Raw genomic sequence first — 15,656 nt, forward strand, 5'->3', positions numbered from 1 at the left:
ATGCTTTCTATCATGAAGAACAAAGTGAAGATCATTCTTTTCACATGGAACACAAGAAGAATGTTTGATGTATACCTTAGGCTCACTAAAACAGAGAAAGAAAAGGATTTTAAATGCTTAAACTCCACTCTTTACCACTGCCAAGTGATGTGCACGAATTGGGGTCATCAAGGTTGGTTCTTTTTTTCGCAAAGGCTTCAAACAAGGTGTGGAGATACGCCAACTCCCCCAAAATGAAATGGAACCTTTTAAATCCCCCAAGGCAGCAACCAAGGTGCTATTTTTCTCCCCACAATTCGAACTTTGTGGTGTTTACAAGATTAGAGATGAAGGAATGATGGTTTGTGGGTGTTAGATGTTTGCCTCAAGAGAGAAAGATGCAATATTGAGAGAAGATGAGTGTGGCTTCCATTGAAGAGTGTGTAGAGTTTCTAGGATTTCTAAAAGAGTAAAATGAGGCATAAGGTTCAGCAAGAAGGATTTTAGTCACTTTAGATGGTCTCACTAACCCAATTGTGCATTAATACACTTAAAACACTCGGTATTAATACTTTTACTTCTATTAATTATTTTTCTACCACACTTCATATTCTTAACCTAGACATAGTCGGTATTAGTTCTGACATCACTGCTTACTATTTTCATGTCAAATTTGATATTTTTAACCTAGATATTTTATAGGAATATTTATATTTTTATTATAATTTTTCAGAATACTTCACCAGTATGCATTTATACTGTAAAACAAAACCGGTATTTGAACTTTTCATCAAAAAGAGACTTAAGCATTATTCAACCTTCTAGATAATTATTTTACCATACTTATTCATAATCTTTATTAACTTCATGCTCAGGCATCAATAGTGTTATTTAATTAATTATTTAGCGGTGCGGGTTCTTACACGCAACATTTATTAGATTCAAATAAAATATAAAAATGTGAATTTTGGAAATTTATTTATTTTAAAAATTGTTAGAAATTTGGGGGTGTTACGGTGGGACTTGATCTTGCTTAAGTGTAATAACAGCTGTTATGCTGTCCATGAGATTCTATTCAAAATGATACAGGATTTCCTATTTGGATAGTTGTTGACTGTTAAGTGCGGTCATGGGTAAATTAAGTATGAGGTCGGTGCAGTTATGAGATTGTACAGATAATTATAATTGGTATAGGAATTAATAAGGCAATATGTAAAGATGAAGGAAAAGTTTATTCACATGTTCACATGCTATGAGAGTGATTCCTTCAAGGAAAGTCTTCTGCTTAAGCATATATTTTATGCTGTGTTTATTACCATATGTATGACCAGTTATAGATTGGGATCTTACAAACTGCATACTCAAGGTTAGACCTTTTAAAAGTAAATTTGTGAATTGTTTTTTTGAAATAAGTTTATTTTTAGGCTTAAACCTCACTTATTTTACTAAATAGGTTATGCTAGGCTACAGGTCACCAAACTTATTACACTCTAGCCACTAGTTAAATAAAATATAAGGGGTTGTATTTTCTCCTGTAATATAAAAGAAATATTTTTTTCTTGCAAATACAACCAAGTGGGCCCCACTATTTTAAGAAAAAAGATATTGACACGAAAAATCGAACTCTCATTAGCAATAGAGGAATCTTTTTTTTTTTTTAAATAACAGTAGAGGAATCTTGTTCCTGCAACACAAGACTTATTTATCCCATAATATAAATACAAAAATGAACGAGTATATAAATATTTTACATTAATATATATTAAAAATAAGGGTTTAATGTTTCTTATGTTGTAGAAGATAAATTTGATTTATCTCTTATAAATATATAAAAGCGTGTGAGTCTCATGTTGGTCCATGTGAAGAGAAAGGAGAGAAAGAAAAAATACATGTCCCACATATTTTTATATATGTATATGAGATAAATTTATGTCATATAATATGAGAAACATTAAATCCTAAAAATATACTCTCGTAGTAAAAACTCATGTGATATGAAATCAAAACTAAACTATTTAGTGCAATTTTTAAAAGGGGTTTATATTATAGGAGAAGTTTCAAGCTTGCGGCAGAGACAATAGAAAGTGAGCTTCACATTTTTAAAACAAAAAGGAAAATAAACAGGCAATCAAGTCGATGAGTTTATAATACGAGGTTAAACCTTTCTCTTATAAAAAAATGCAAAATCACTTCTTATGCAGCTGAAAAAATAAAAATTTTTGCTAATGAAGTTTATTATTTAATTAAAAAAAGAAAAAAAGAAAAGCATGACTCCCCGTGAATCTGTTGCAAAAATTTTGATCTTCTATTAAATGAGAAGTTGAAACCCCTAAAAAAAGAGAGAGTATAAAACCCGGCAAAAAAATTAAAATAATGTAATTAATTAAAATAATTACGCATTTAATGCTGTTTTGTTAAAAATTACACATCTGTTGCACAATGAGACGCCCTCTTTGGGCGTCACATGTGACGCCCCAGTGAGGCGTCTCTCTCCTAGAGAAGACGCCCCAGTGGGGCGTCACATGTGACGCCCAAAGAGGGCGTCTCATGTGCAACCTATATATACCCCACTTTCTTTTTTTTCACTCCTTACTCATTTACCTCTCCAACCTCTCTCTAACCTCTCTCTAACCGCGGTTCGTAGCGAAGCTCTGCCAACGTAGGTAAGGTCATAATACCTCATATGTATACATTTAAATTACAGTGCTAGTTAGTAATACATGTTATGATTGATTGTATATTAGAGACTTGGAACATTAGGATAGTCACTTAGAAATTTTATGTCATGCTATGAATGTTGTAATGATATAGTAATATTATTATTACGTAGTTATTATTATTACTGATTTTTAATTATGTATTAGGGTTTAGCATATTAATTAGTGATTTATAAATAGTGTTAGAGACTTTGTAAATTTCGTATGTATGATGTTATTAATGCGGGAGTGCATAACTTTGTAGTTAGTTAAGGATAATGGCTGAGTCATCATCTTCTTCGGGATCTGATTCGGATGTAGAGCCCACCGATCCCAGCATGTGGATCATACCTGGACCCTATAGGTGGGAGGTCCTTCGTCAGAGGACGCAGAAAGGTCATATTGCACGAACGTGGTGGCCTGTTGCATCTACCTGGTTCTTCTTGACCAATTCAACAACATGTTTGGAGTGACGATGAGCTGATTGAAGTTGTGCAAGAGCATTTGTTCCTCTCTCAACAAAATATGCAACCAATCTGCTATATGTATGCTTAACCAATGCTGTTATAGGCATATTTCTGGCCCCCTTCAAAACCCTATTGACAGATTCAGCCAAATTTGTTGTCATATGACCGTACCTCCGTCCTTCAATATCGTAGGCACGCGACCACTTTTCCTTAGGAATCGCATATATCCACTCAGCAATTTGAGGACTACTTTCACAGAAACTCGCAAGATTCCTTTCAAAATCAACCATTGCTGGAGTATAACCTGCACAAATTGGACATAAACGAATTAAACATAAATTGACAGTCATAATGGAAAGAAATAATTAAGCATTCAGTCAATGAGTATACCTAAATTCTTTAACATCCGCTTCAAATCTTCATTTCGAAACTTTTGATTGAAGTTGCTTGCAATATGACGAATACAGAATACGTGATACGCATTTGGCGGCTGCCAAGTAGGGTTATTTTCCACAGCAGATATTATGCTTCGATGCCGATCGGATATTAAACATATGTTTGACATCGTAGTCACATGAGCACGAATATTAACGAGAAAATAATCCCATGCTTCCAAAGTTTCGCCTTCTACGATGGCAAATGCGATCGGTAAACATTCATTATTACCATCTTGGGTTGTGGCCACCAACAATTTCCCTTTGTACTTTCCACATAAATGTGTTCCATCAATTTGGATGACGGGTTTGGCAAATTTGAACGCCTCACAACACTGTCTAAACGTCCAAAAAATGCGATGAAAAACCTTTTTTCCAGAAACTAAGCTCTGCTCGGCATAAAGATCATTAGTTTGTATATGATAAAATGAACCTGGAGAAAAGAGAAGCATGTATTCGCACCACCTTGGTAAAAAAGCATACGATTCCTCCCAATCACCGTACAGAAATGCCATCGCTTTCTGCTTCGCATACCACGCCTTTCTGTACGAAACTTGAAAGCCATATTTAGCAGTTATTCTTTCTTGCACCAAAGAGATTGACACAGATGGTTCAGACTTTATCATCCCTGCATTGAAGAGGATATCAGTGCCTCGATAACATCGAACGAATTTAATTAAACATTTGTGGTCAATCACACATTTAAAATACAAAAAGGTACCTATCACGAGATCTGCAATAACGTCCGCATCAAGCTGTCTATGACCCTGGGAAATGTGCTCATTCACACATTCGTGTTTTCCACCCCATCTCGTTATTTTCCAATTTTCACGAAACACCGGTTTGATCGCCCTTACGCGCCACGGACAACCTTGATCGTACGCACAACATTTCATGGACAACTTTGCAGGCGTGCTCTCAATTACAATGGCTTCTTGATGCTCCCTAATAAGGTTGTGCTTAAGTGCCATTTGGACATCTTTTTTTGTCGCAAATTCTTGATTGACAAATAACATGTCACCCAGTTGCCACGGACCTTGTATTGAAGCCGATCCAGACACCGAACCATCAGTACATGATTCTTGTTCGCTCTGATAACTCCAATCAATGTAAGAATAATGCGGAATTCCTTCCCAAAAAGGAATAACATCTGTGTCACCTGGAATTGCGGGTTATAATTTTTTAATACGAACTTACTACTAATTCAGGCAACATTAAATCAGTTATTTATTCACGCAGTATACAAATGGGAACAATTACCTTCTTGTGGAATACCAAACGGAGCAGACGCAACGTCATTCAACTGCGGCATTTGCGCGACGACTGGTTGATGGAATATTGGAATTTCAGACGCACCCATCTCACGAGATTCATCTCCTTCTGAAGCACTAGCATCCTCCGCCAGAAGATGTTCTTCCATTGCCATATTTTCATTGTCATCATCGTCATCTTCGTCGTGCATTTCCCAAGTCGGATCATTTTCATCTCCCTCAGAAAAGATACCAACTGGAGACGCATGAGCGGCATGAGAAGCTGGAAGACGGGGAGAATTTAAATAAACTGACCTCACCGGTATGGGAGCATTCTCCGTTGCAACGATGTCGACATACAACTCTAGAAAATCTGTCCTTGACTGGTTGCAAAATTCTTCCATTGTCATCTCCAAGTCTTCATCGTCAAGCACTTTCTAACTAATGTATTTATCACCTTGCCACACCCTTGTCGTGATCTCAGTGATACATTGGTTGTCTTGAAGACTTAACTTCTGCCGAATTCTCTGATGCAATTCGCCAATGGTTGTGTTGCGTTGGATACGTGTCGGCCTTTTTTCACCTTCGAATATGACACCTCGTCGACCTTCTACCTTCCTACCATTGTAATATAACACAACACGAACAGAATCAGGATTTGAACTCATTTTTAAATAGAATTACAACTAAAATTCAAATATTAAATTAAAGATAAAGGAATGTTGGTGGAGAAGAGAGATATGGAGAGTGAGAGAAGAGGTGTGAATTGAATGGAGGGGGTGAGGAAATATATAGAGCACACATGTGACGCTAGTTTTGGGCGTCACATGTGACGCCCCATTGGGGCGTCTCTCCCATGGATAAGACGCCCCAATGGGCGTCACATTGTGCAGTAGATGTGTAATTTTTTACGAAACAACATTATATGCGTAATTATTTTATTTAAATACAATATTTTAATTTTTTTTGCCTATAAAACCCTTTTTAAAACGTGAAAATAGGGGATGATTGACATTATTGTGGAAGATGTGACCTGTAATCTGCTCACATCAGTGTCGTTATTTGTACGAATGAAATATTCAATATTTAATATACTACTTTTGGTCTTTGTTGTCTGGTGATGGAAGAAGGATTACAATTCCTTTATTAAAATAAGAGCGAGCTATGGTCCACCGAATCTTGTTTCTAGATATTGGATCTTATATTTTGACCTTTATCCAAAGAGCAGCGCTAATCACATGAATAATTTGAATAAACGGTTTGCAAGTAGATTTGGGAAGATGGATAGAGAAATATTATTGTAGAAAGTGACTCTAAATTAGTTATTGTTCTGCTCACTAGTGATGGTGATGCAGTCCGCGAGAATCATCTACTTTCTTGATTACAGACATGAATTCAAAAGGATTGACGAGTTCATCTGATCTGCTGTGAATGTTAATTCTGATGATTTTTGTGTTTTTAACCTTTTATGAATGTTAATTCTGATGATTTTTGTGTTTTTAATTCCCCCTTGGAACTGATCTGCTGTTTGATGCAAATTTAACTTCTATTTGTAGAACTCGTCGTATTTCAGTTATTTAATTTGTGCTGTGGTGTGTTTTACCCAGCTTAAAAAAAAAAATGTACATGCATATAAATCACAAGGCTTCTTATTTAAATCAATTCCAAGATATGCTTTTAACAACTCCCACCTTCATGGTGGATTTGAAGTTTCGAATTACACAAAAATAATTTGAAAAAGTATGATAAAAGCGTTGGAGAAAAGGATGTAATTTTGTCATTATGGATAGATTGTAAGAACAGAAATGGCCAACAAAAAGTGATGCTTGACCATTTGAAATAAATATAGTACTTTAATAACCAAATATAGGAGTGGCAAATCATTATGGGTGGTTACTAAAAACAGAAATGGCCAAAAAAAAAGGATGCCAGCACGCACAAAGAGGTGCACCAATTCAAATAAATGAAGTACTTTCATTAACAAATCAAATCGTAATTTAGTTATAGTCTGGTGTTGGGTTGGCATAATGTGTTTACGAGTTGAGTCCAATCGTCTCATATCAAGGTTTAATTTGTGGATGAAATCATTTAACCTGAACACGACACGAATTTATTTACGGGGTAAAATTTTCAAGTAAAATTTTCAAATTCGGACACGACTAGCCGCACGTATTGACACACAAAAGTTTAAAAGTGTTTTTCTATTTTTTTTTTATAAAAAAATAACAAGAAAATTTGATTGAAATTTACAAGTTGATACAATGGGTAATGTCAAAATCAACAAAATTTCAACTTATTTTATTTTATTTTTGACAATATTGTTTTTGCAAATTGACATACAAATAAGGGTGTAAATAGACTAGACTTTGGCTTAAATAGGCCAGACCTGTATAAAAAATATTGGGTTTGACTTGGCCTGTTAGTTTATGTAGACCTCAAATTACAAGTCTGGTGTGACCTTATTTAAAAAATAAAAGTCTGGGCCTAGACCTGTTAGCCTGTTTAAGCCTATTAAACATTCAACAATTAAAAGAATAAAAAAATAATATTACTTTATTATTCAAAATTATTAAAATAATAATTTTATTTATTTATTTAAAATAAATAATATGATAGAGGCCGATCTATAGGCTTATAGGCCCGACATAATACAAAAAAAATCTATGGCCTGTTTTCTAAATAGGTTTTTTAAAAATCTATGTCTGTTCTATTTTACTATTTGTAATAGACCAAGTCTGACGTAATACAGGCTAAGTTGTAGGTCCCTGTAAGCCGACCTAACCCATTTACATCCCTGCACACAAGTCACACATGTCAACTCATAACACAACACAATATGATAATAATTCTTATCATTTTCTAAATCCAGACCGACCTATTTGAACTCTCAAGTTGACACGTCGCACATTTTAGTATATTATGTGCCTGTTTGGATCCTCTTTTTTTTAAGCTACAAGCTACTTATAAGCATAAGCTAGGCCAAACAGGTTTTGGGAAAAGCTCTTATAACGAAAAGCTCTTTTTTTTATAATGAAGAAAAAAGTTGAAAATTAAAAGCTCCTAGGAGGAGCTTTTTTTTAAGCTCTTATATGTTTTTCTTGAATTGTGTGCTTTTTTTAAAAAATAAAGAGTGATAAAGATAGAAAGAGATAATTTTCTTGAAATATGTGCTTTTAAGTAATTTTTAAGCTAAAACTTTTATGTAATTTCCAAACAGCTTTTAGCTTATTTTTTTAAGCTCTTTTTTTTAGCTTTAGCTTATAAGTAGCTTCTAGCTTAAAAATAAGAGGATCCAAACAGGCTCTATATCATGGGGAAGGATATTATAACAATTAAGTTGTGTTACTACTATGTTACTACCAATCAATCTCACCGTTAGATCGATTATGTTGATCCAACGATTATATTTATTTCCATCATTGTATGGTTATGATTTCTCATATTCAAAGTGAAAACATTAAATATAAGAAATTATAACCATACAAAGATGGAAATAAATATAAAGTATTAAATTTGGAAAATTATTACCATACAAAGATGGAAATAAATATAACCGTTGGATCAACATAATTTAACGGAGAGATTGATTAGTAGTAACATAGTAGTAACACGACTTGATTGTTACAATGTCCTTCCCCTTGTATCATAGGTCGACTCGTGGCTTACGTCACATTTTGCCACCTCTAATTTGGTATAAATATCTATCCTTAGACACCTTCTTTCCCAAACCAACCATCAGAGTTGAAGCAGAAGAGGCATTGATAAAACATCCATTTCATTAGAACAAGCTAAGAGGATGTCAATTGCATCTTCAACACTCAATTGCTACAACCGAGATACCAAATTGTCCTTACATCGACATACAGCAGATTTTCACCCTGACATTTGGAGGGATTATTTCATTCAATACGCTTCAGAATCTACAGTATATATATTGCCACTTAATGATTTATATTCCTCTTGCATGCAATGAACATATTCCTCTAACTGATCATTCCTTGCTCTTAATTCATTAGGCTGTTTAACTTCTTGATTGATAAGAATAGAGTATTTGTACCAAGTTTTGTTCATCGTTAATACATTCTAATGAGTATTGTCCTTAGCAGTTCGTTTTAAATTAAGTACGTTGAACATAGTTTTCTTCAAAACATGCAGGAACTTGATCATAAAACCGTGCCACAAGTTGAAGCAATGAAAAAAGAAGTGAGCAAGATACTTGTCTCAAAGGCTGAGAAGCCCTTAGCAAAAGTCGACATGATTGATTCAATCTGTCGTCTGGGTGTGAATTATCATTTTGAACGTGAGATTGAAGAAGTGTTGCAACAAATTCACAAGAACTATGTTGAAAATGGAGAAATAAATCTTGAAGAGAACCTTCGCTCTCATGCTGTGCTATTTAGGTTACTGAGGCAGCATGGATTCCGCGTTTCACCTGGTATGTATAAGCCTCAGTTTATCTACTTCGATTTCCTTTTATTTGTCTTCAATCACCTTATAGTTAGGGCCTAGTTGTGTTTTTTTATTTTCACAAACATTTTTTTCTTCAAATTAGAAGTGCTTTCCATTTTGTACGTGTCTCCGGATGCAACTTTTGAAAAAAAATAAAAGTGAGAAAAAATTTAAAATTATTTTTTTTAAAAAAGTTTTAAGATTTAATTTTATGCTTTTGAAAAAAAGTAAAAAACACTATTTTTGCTTAAAATTTTGTTTTTTTTTATCAATCCAGTTTGATTTGGTTGGAGTACTCTCAAACTTATATTTGAGACTGTTCTTCCAATACCATTTTGTGTATTCACAGGACTTGAATTGGATACCTTTGATTAAAAGGTTCTTTTAAATAGTGATTTAAAAGCAAAATAGGTCCACCTTTTGAAAAACAAAATTTAAGAACATTATGCATAAAAAGTTATTTTTTCCATTTTTGTTTTTAAGTACATCCAAATGGGGGTGCGTAAATTGAACGCTAGTGAAAAATTGGCCACAACAAAACCATAACGTAAGTACTTTCGCTTTGTATCATTTAATGTTCATCTCGTCAAATATTTGATTACTACTATCATCTTGCACTTTAATTACATTTTTGATACCACGACTGAAATCGTACACATTATTTCATTTCTGACTACTTGCTCTCTGAACTTTTTTTTATTTCATTTTTTTCAAAATTTTATTATCTGTAATGGCCTTACAATCTCGTGGTTGTTGAATAAAACACTAGATATCTTCAACAAGTTCAAGGATGTGCAAGGAAACTTTAGTGAAAAACTTACCACCGACATTGAGGGAATGTTAAGCTTGTATGAAGCCTCACATGTCAGGGTTCATGGAGAGGACATTTTGGACGAAGCATTGGCTTTCACTTCCACTCACCTTGAGTCCATTGTTACCCAACTTAGCCCTTCTCTTGCAACAAGTGTCAATCATAGCCTGAAGCAGGCTCTCCATAAGAACTTGCCTAGGCTAGAAGCACGACGCTACATACCTATCTACCAGCAAGATCCTTCGCACAATGAAATTCTACTCACTTTAGCTATATTAGACTTCAATATTCTGCAAAACCTTCATCAAAGGGAATTTGGCTACATATGCAAGTAAGGTCTTAACCATAAACTTCCTATATAAAAAGGAGAAAAAAAAATATTAATTTGGTTTCAATGAATGGTCCCTGTAATTGCTATTATTGTTTTTGGTATTTATAGGTGGTGGAAGGAGTTTGACGTCCCTAGAAATCTACCATATGTACGAGATAGGGTTGTGGAATGTTGCTTCTGGATTTTGGCGGTATATTATGAGCCACAATATTCTCAAGCAAGAAAAATAATGATGAAAGTAATCGCCTTGTTAACAATCATTGATGATACATATGATGCATATGGAACAATTGATGAATTAGAGCTATTGACTGAGGCAATTGAAAGGTTGATTAGCACATCATCAATACATAATTTTCCCTCTCTTTTCTCTGTCCCTTTTTGTAAAGAATAAAAAAATGTGCCAGTGATTGTAATGAAAGTGATTTTCAGGTGGGATATTAGCTGCTTGGATGATGGTCTCCCAGAATGCATAAAATTATCTTACAGGTCACTTTTGAAGTTTTTTGAAGAAATAGAGCAAGAAATGAGGACGGAAGGAAGGGCATACAGCGTTGAATATACCATAAAAGAAGTATGAAACTGTTTTCTTTTCCTTTTTTTTTCTAATTTCTTTTTTCTTGCCTTTTTATTGACTATTAACGAGGCATGAGTTACAATTTTGTTTCTATTTATTAATTTTTTTTACAGTAATACATTAGTTGATTTCACTGGAGTTAGGCCAACATTTTGGAAATAGCTTCAGTCAACTATTGAACTAACTTATAATTTTAATTTTGATAAAAAAAATTGATGTTTGATTAAATTCAGAAGTTTAGAAATATTTTCTCACCCTTATGGCTTGAAAAAAGAAAAAAGAAAAACGTCTCATCCTTATTTTATGAAGGTACAGAATTTTTCATGATTGTGCAAAACTCAATTCATATTAAATGGTCAAAGCAAATTTAAATTGTCTCTTAAACAATAACTTTCTTACTCTTATTAATTTGAAAACGTTTTGACTATAGTATAAACTATAAAGCAACGCTCTTGTTTTGGACCACCCTCACATCTTCATGCCAGGAATAGGCTCTTAGAAGCCCAATTAAGGGATCATTTCCCTGCCTTTCTATATTGAGAATTATATATCTTACGGTAAGATTATATTTACAAACTTTTTATTTACAAATTCTTACAGACTATACTAAGTATGATCCGTCATATTTCAATCAAGAGTGTATGAGCGGTCATACTTAGTGTAATTTGTAAAAAAAGTTTGTAAACGGATCCTTCGACTATATCTTATTGTAGAAGATTTCTCATCCACCAAATGGTGGTAACTCAGTTGATAGTAAAAGGGTCTTAGTTCGATCCCCTCATGCCATCTTTTGGAAGGATTTAAATATCTTCACCATGCACTCCGAATTAATCTTATAACCGACTCAAAGAGTCGAAGTTTGTGGAGAGACCGGGAGGTGTAGGGGTGATAAACGAGGCAGAGGCCTTTGACCGGGCTCATAAAGACTTGAGCTTACATGTTTAAATTGGTTGTTAAAATCAAACTAATTGGTCTTGTATAAAAGCTCGTTTAATAAAAAAACTTCAGACTTCAATTCAAAAGCTGGCCTTAAAGCCTCTCATGCTGGCTAGCTAGTATACTAACTTTTATTTTTTTAATATTTTTTATACTACTCATAATAGTTTTATCTCTCTCTCCTCATGCCATTTCATCTCATTTTATTGGTTAAATGAACTTTTTGAATGATTTTATTCTATATTATGCTTTTTAGATATACATTAAATTTATGAATCTTTGTAAAATTATTAGTGCTTTTGATCGTATATTTTATTTGAAATTTTTTTTGCTATCTTATTTTTTAAAACAGATTAAACTAGACTTTTATTTTTTATAAATAAGCTAGTTCACACGTCGATAATTATATTCAAAACAGATAACACAGACTTAGCCTTTTAATACCAAAGCTCAGCCCGTTAACACCCTTAGGGGACATCCAACTCACCTCGAAGAGATAATTAAAGTTGAGTTAACTAAAAAAAAAAGAACAAGAAGAAGATTTCTCATCCCCTTTAGTTCTCACCACATTACACGTAGTGAATCTCATATTCATTCATAGCAGTGTGATAGTGGACAAATAATTATGACTCATCTCTCGTCATTAGGGAATATTTTTCTTGTATATATCTTTACGTGTTTATTCATTGAAGAGGCATCTTGCATTCATTATTGTTCAAAGAGCTTTGGTACATACCACTCCCTGTATAAAGTCATCATGTTCGTACATATTTTTCCTAGAGATATACACACGGTAACTTCTTAGAGAACTTTGGTTCATACCACTCCATCTAAGAGCAGAGCACCTCCTTAATGACATACTTCACCTATTAAAGAATACACATCTAATTCTACTACACAACAAATCTCATTTCAAATTTTATTATGCGGTGATCGGGATTTTTAAAGTAAATACGGAGTTTGTCTGAACTATATCTGACCAAAATCCTTTTACTAAATATGCTAAAAACCAAACATGAAGGAAAAAAAACTTGACATTAAATGGGATTAAGACTCTAACGCAAAGGACAAAGACAAATATTTTGTAACTAATAAGTCTCTGAATAATTTTATCATATAATGCATGGTGATGGCAGCTCAAAAAGGCGGTCCAAGCCTACATGACTGAGGCAAGATGGCTCAACAGCAACTATGTTCCAACAACAGAGGAGTATACGCGCATATCAACGATGTCAACCTGTTACTTATTGCTCACAACAACTTCTTACATTGGCATGGGAGACATAGCCACAGAAGACATCTTCAAATGGGTAACAAATCAGCCCAAAATTGTTTATGCTTCTTGTCTTCTTTGCAGGCTAATGGATGACATTGTCTCCAACAAGGTATATATTATAATATATGTATATCATGTCATTGATTTTAAGAATTCTTCTCTTCTATGTCTTTTTTTTTGTTTTTTTGTTTTTGTTTTTCATATGATATAAATATAGGGTTTTGTTTTTCTCAAAGGTTGCATGAGAAAACAAACCCTTCCTACACACACCATAAAAAAGTGTGCCACCCATTTTTTTTTAAATAGGTGGATCCCACACTTGATGTATCTATGACATTGAAATTAGAATTCTCCTACAACATAAGATTTATTTGTCCAATAAATATATGACTAATATTTTTCATGTTATACGACATAATTTTATCTTCTACACACATATAAAAGTATGTGGGACCCATATTTTCTTTTTTTCTCTCTTCTTTTCACTTGGACACACCACTTTTTTATATGTGTTTAGGAGATAAAATTATCTCCTACAACATTAATCACTATAAATATTTGCTCAATTATTTCTCGATGTGTAGTTTGAACAGAAAAGAGGACATGTTTCATCATTCTTGGAATGCTATATGAGGGAATATGGTGAGTCCAGGGAAGCGGCCATTGAAGATTGCCGAAAGAGAGTTACGAACGCTTGGAAGGATATAAATGAAGAATGCCTAAGGCCAACCAAAGTTCCAATGCCTTTTCTGACGCGCGTTCTCAACCTATCACGTTTTATGGATGTGATTTACAAAGATGAAGATAACTTCACGCATGCTGGAGGAGTAATGAAGACATACATTAAAGCTTTGCTTGTAGATCCGGTGCCAATATGAGCATGAACTTCGGTCCTTTTATATGCTTTGTATTTCTAATTTAAATAAAAAAATAAAATAAAATGTCCACCTGTGGGATTAGCTTTCGCTGAATGTAAAATTGTGTAGAATTTTCAAGTTTGATGTGATTCACCTATTAAGTAAAGTTTGAAGTTGATTTTCATTTTATTTATTGCCAAATCTCTCCATTATAATGTTAGCGACTATTTATAAATTATTAATGTCTCCATTTTACTTGTTGATATGCGTTCATCTAAAAGAAGCAATGAATTAATTATAAATAGTTGAAAAATGGTCATAAATATTATAAATACTTATTATTCCTTTTCAATCATTCTCTCACTCAAATTCTATATTTTGACAGCAGGAAACATCAAAACGAAGAAAAAAAAGAGAAGTTGAAGTTCTCCAGCTAGCGCGTTTTGCTCTAAGCATGGCACAAATCGCGCCATTTTGACCTTGTGCTTCTGTATCTCTGCGCATTTTGCGCGGAGCATGGCGCAAATCGTGCCATTTGGAAGTTTCATCTCTGTTTCTCCGCGCAATTTGCGTGGCAGCTGGTGAAAATTGCGTGGGCGATACTTTTTATTTTTAATCTGATGCGAATTACACAAAAAAGAGGGCCCAATTGGAGGGCAATTGAAAGTAGGTTTTCCCAAAACCTAATAAAAGAATCAGAAACAGAGGAAAGAGCCACTTTTGACGACAAGGAAAAGAAAGATAACAAAGAGAGTGAGAATTCTTGAGAGCTTCTTGGAGTTTCAGAGATTCGAACGATCAAAACTGAAGATCTTCATCTTCTTTCTCTTCTTTAGGTTCTGAAATTTATTTTCTTTTATATTGATTTTGTCAGACATGAATATGTCTGGCTAGTTTATATTATTGTGGTAAGGTTCACAACCCTTGATGTGAACCCCTTGTAGTTTGGTTAATTTTTATGTTTAATTATTCCAATTGCATTTATTTTATCTTGTTCTTCATATTATAATTCTTCTAGAACCGATCATTCTATTAGGATTGCAAGGGTCAGGGTTTTCAATAGGGATATTGAGATTCTAGTTCCTCACAAAGGGTAAAATACGATTCATGTATGCACTAGGGATAGTCTATCTGAATCGCAAACGTGAAAGATTTATTGATTCTAAGGTTTAACTTGAAAAGAAATTTCTAAGAGATTAGGATTCTAATAGAGTTAATAAGGTTAAAGTCACTAAGGAATTAGGGTTTAACTAATCATATAAAAGATGATGAATCGTTTGATCAATTGAATAAGTAAACGTAAATGTAATCCAAGTTGCAAGGTGGGGATCATAAATGTGTTTGTCTTCTCTTTACCGCAATATTTTCTCAAATATTTTCTCTATCTTTAATCTTTTGTTCTTGAGTTTCTAAAAGAACCTTTGAATTGATTACATTTTCTTGAATTGTTCTCATTATTTAACAAACCAAAATTTTCTTTAAACCATCTTTATTAATCCAACAAGAGAGGAATAGTTATAATAAATTCAGTGCCTTAATCCTCGTGGAGGCGATACTCTACTTACCCCTTTTATTACTTGGAACGATCGGTAC

At 33.7% G+C, this 15,656-nt stretch overlaps 1 protein-coding gene across 1 annotated transcript; it reads left to right on the forward strand.

The window, feature by feature from the left end:
* Positions 1–8,622: 8,622 nt before the first annotated feature.
* LOC133295473 (probable terpene synthase 2) lies at positions 8,623–14,084 on the forward strand. Its single transcript, XM_061494312.1, has 7 exons — positions 8,623–8,751; positions 8,982–9,261; positions 10,045–10,417; positions 10,526–10,744; positions 10,850–10,991; positions 13,067–13,315; positions 13,791–14,084. The coding sequence occupies exons 1-7, from the start codon at positions 8,623–8,625 to the stop codon at positions 14,082–14,084; spliced, it is 1,686 nt and encodes a 561-aa protein (XP_061350296.1).
* Positions 14,085–15,656: the final 1,572 nt, after the last annotated feature.

Source organism: Gastrolobium bilobum, unplaced genomic scaffold, assembly GCF_033153095.1.
Source record: "Gastrolobium bilobum isolate Gb01-03AN ecotype WA unplaced genomic scaffold, APGP_CSIRO_Gbil_v1 utg21418, whole genome shotgun sequence".
NCBI lineage: Eukaryota > Viridiplantae > Streptophyta > Magnoliopsida > Fabales > Fabaceae > Gastrolobium > Gastrolobium bilobum.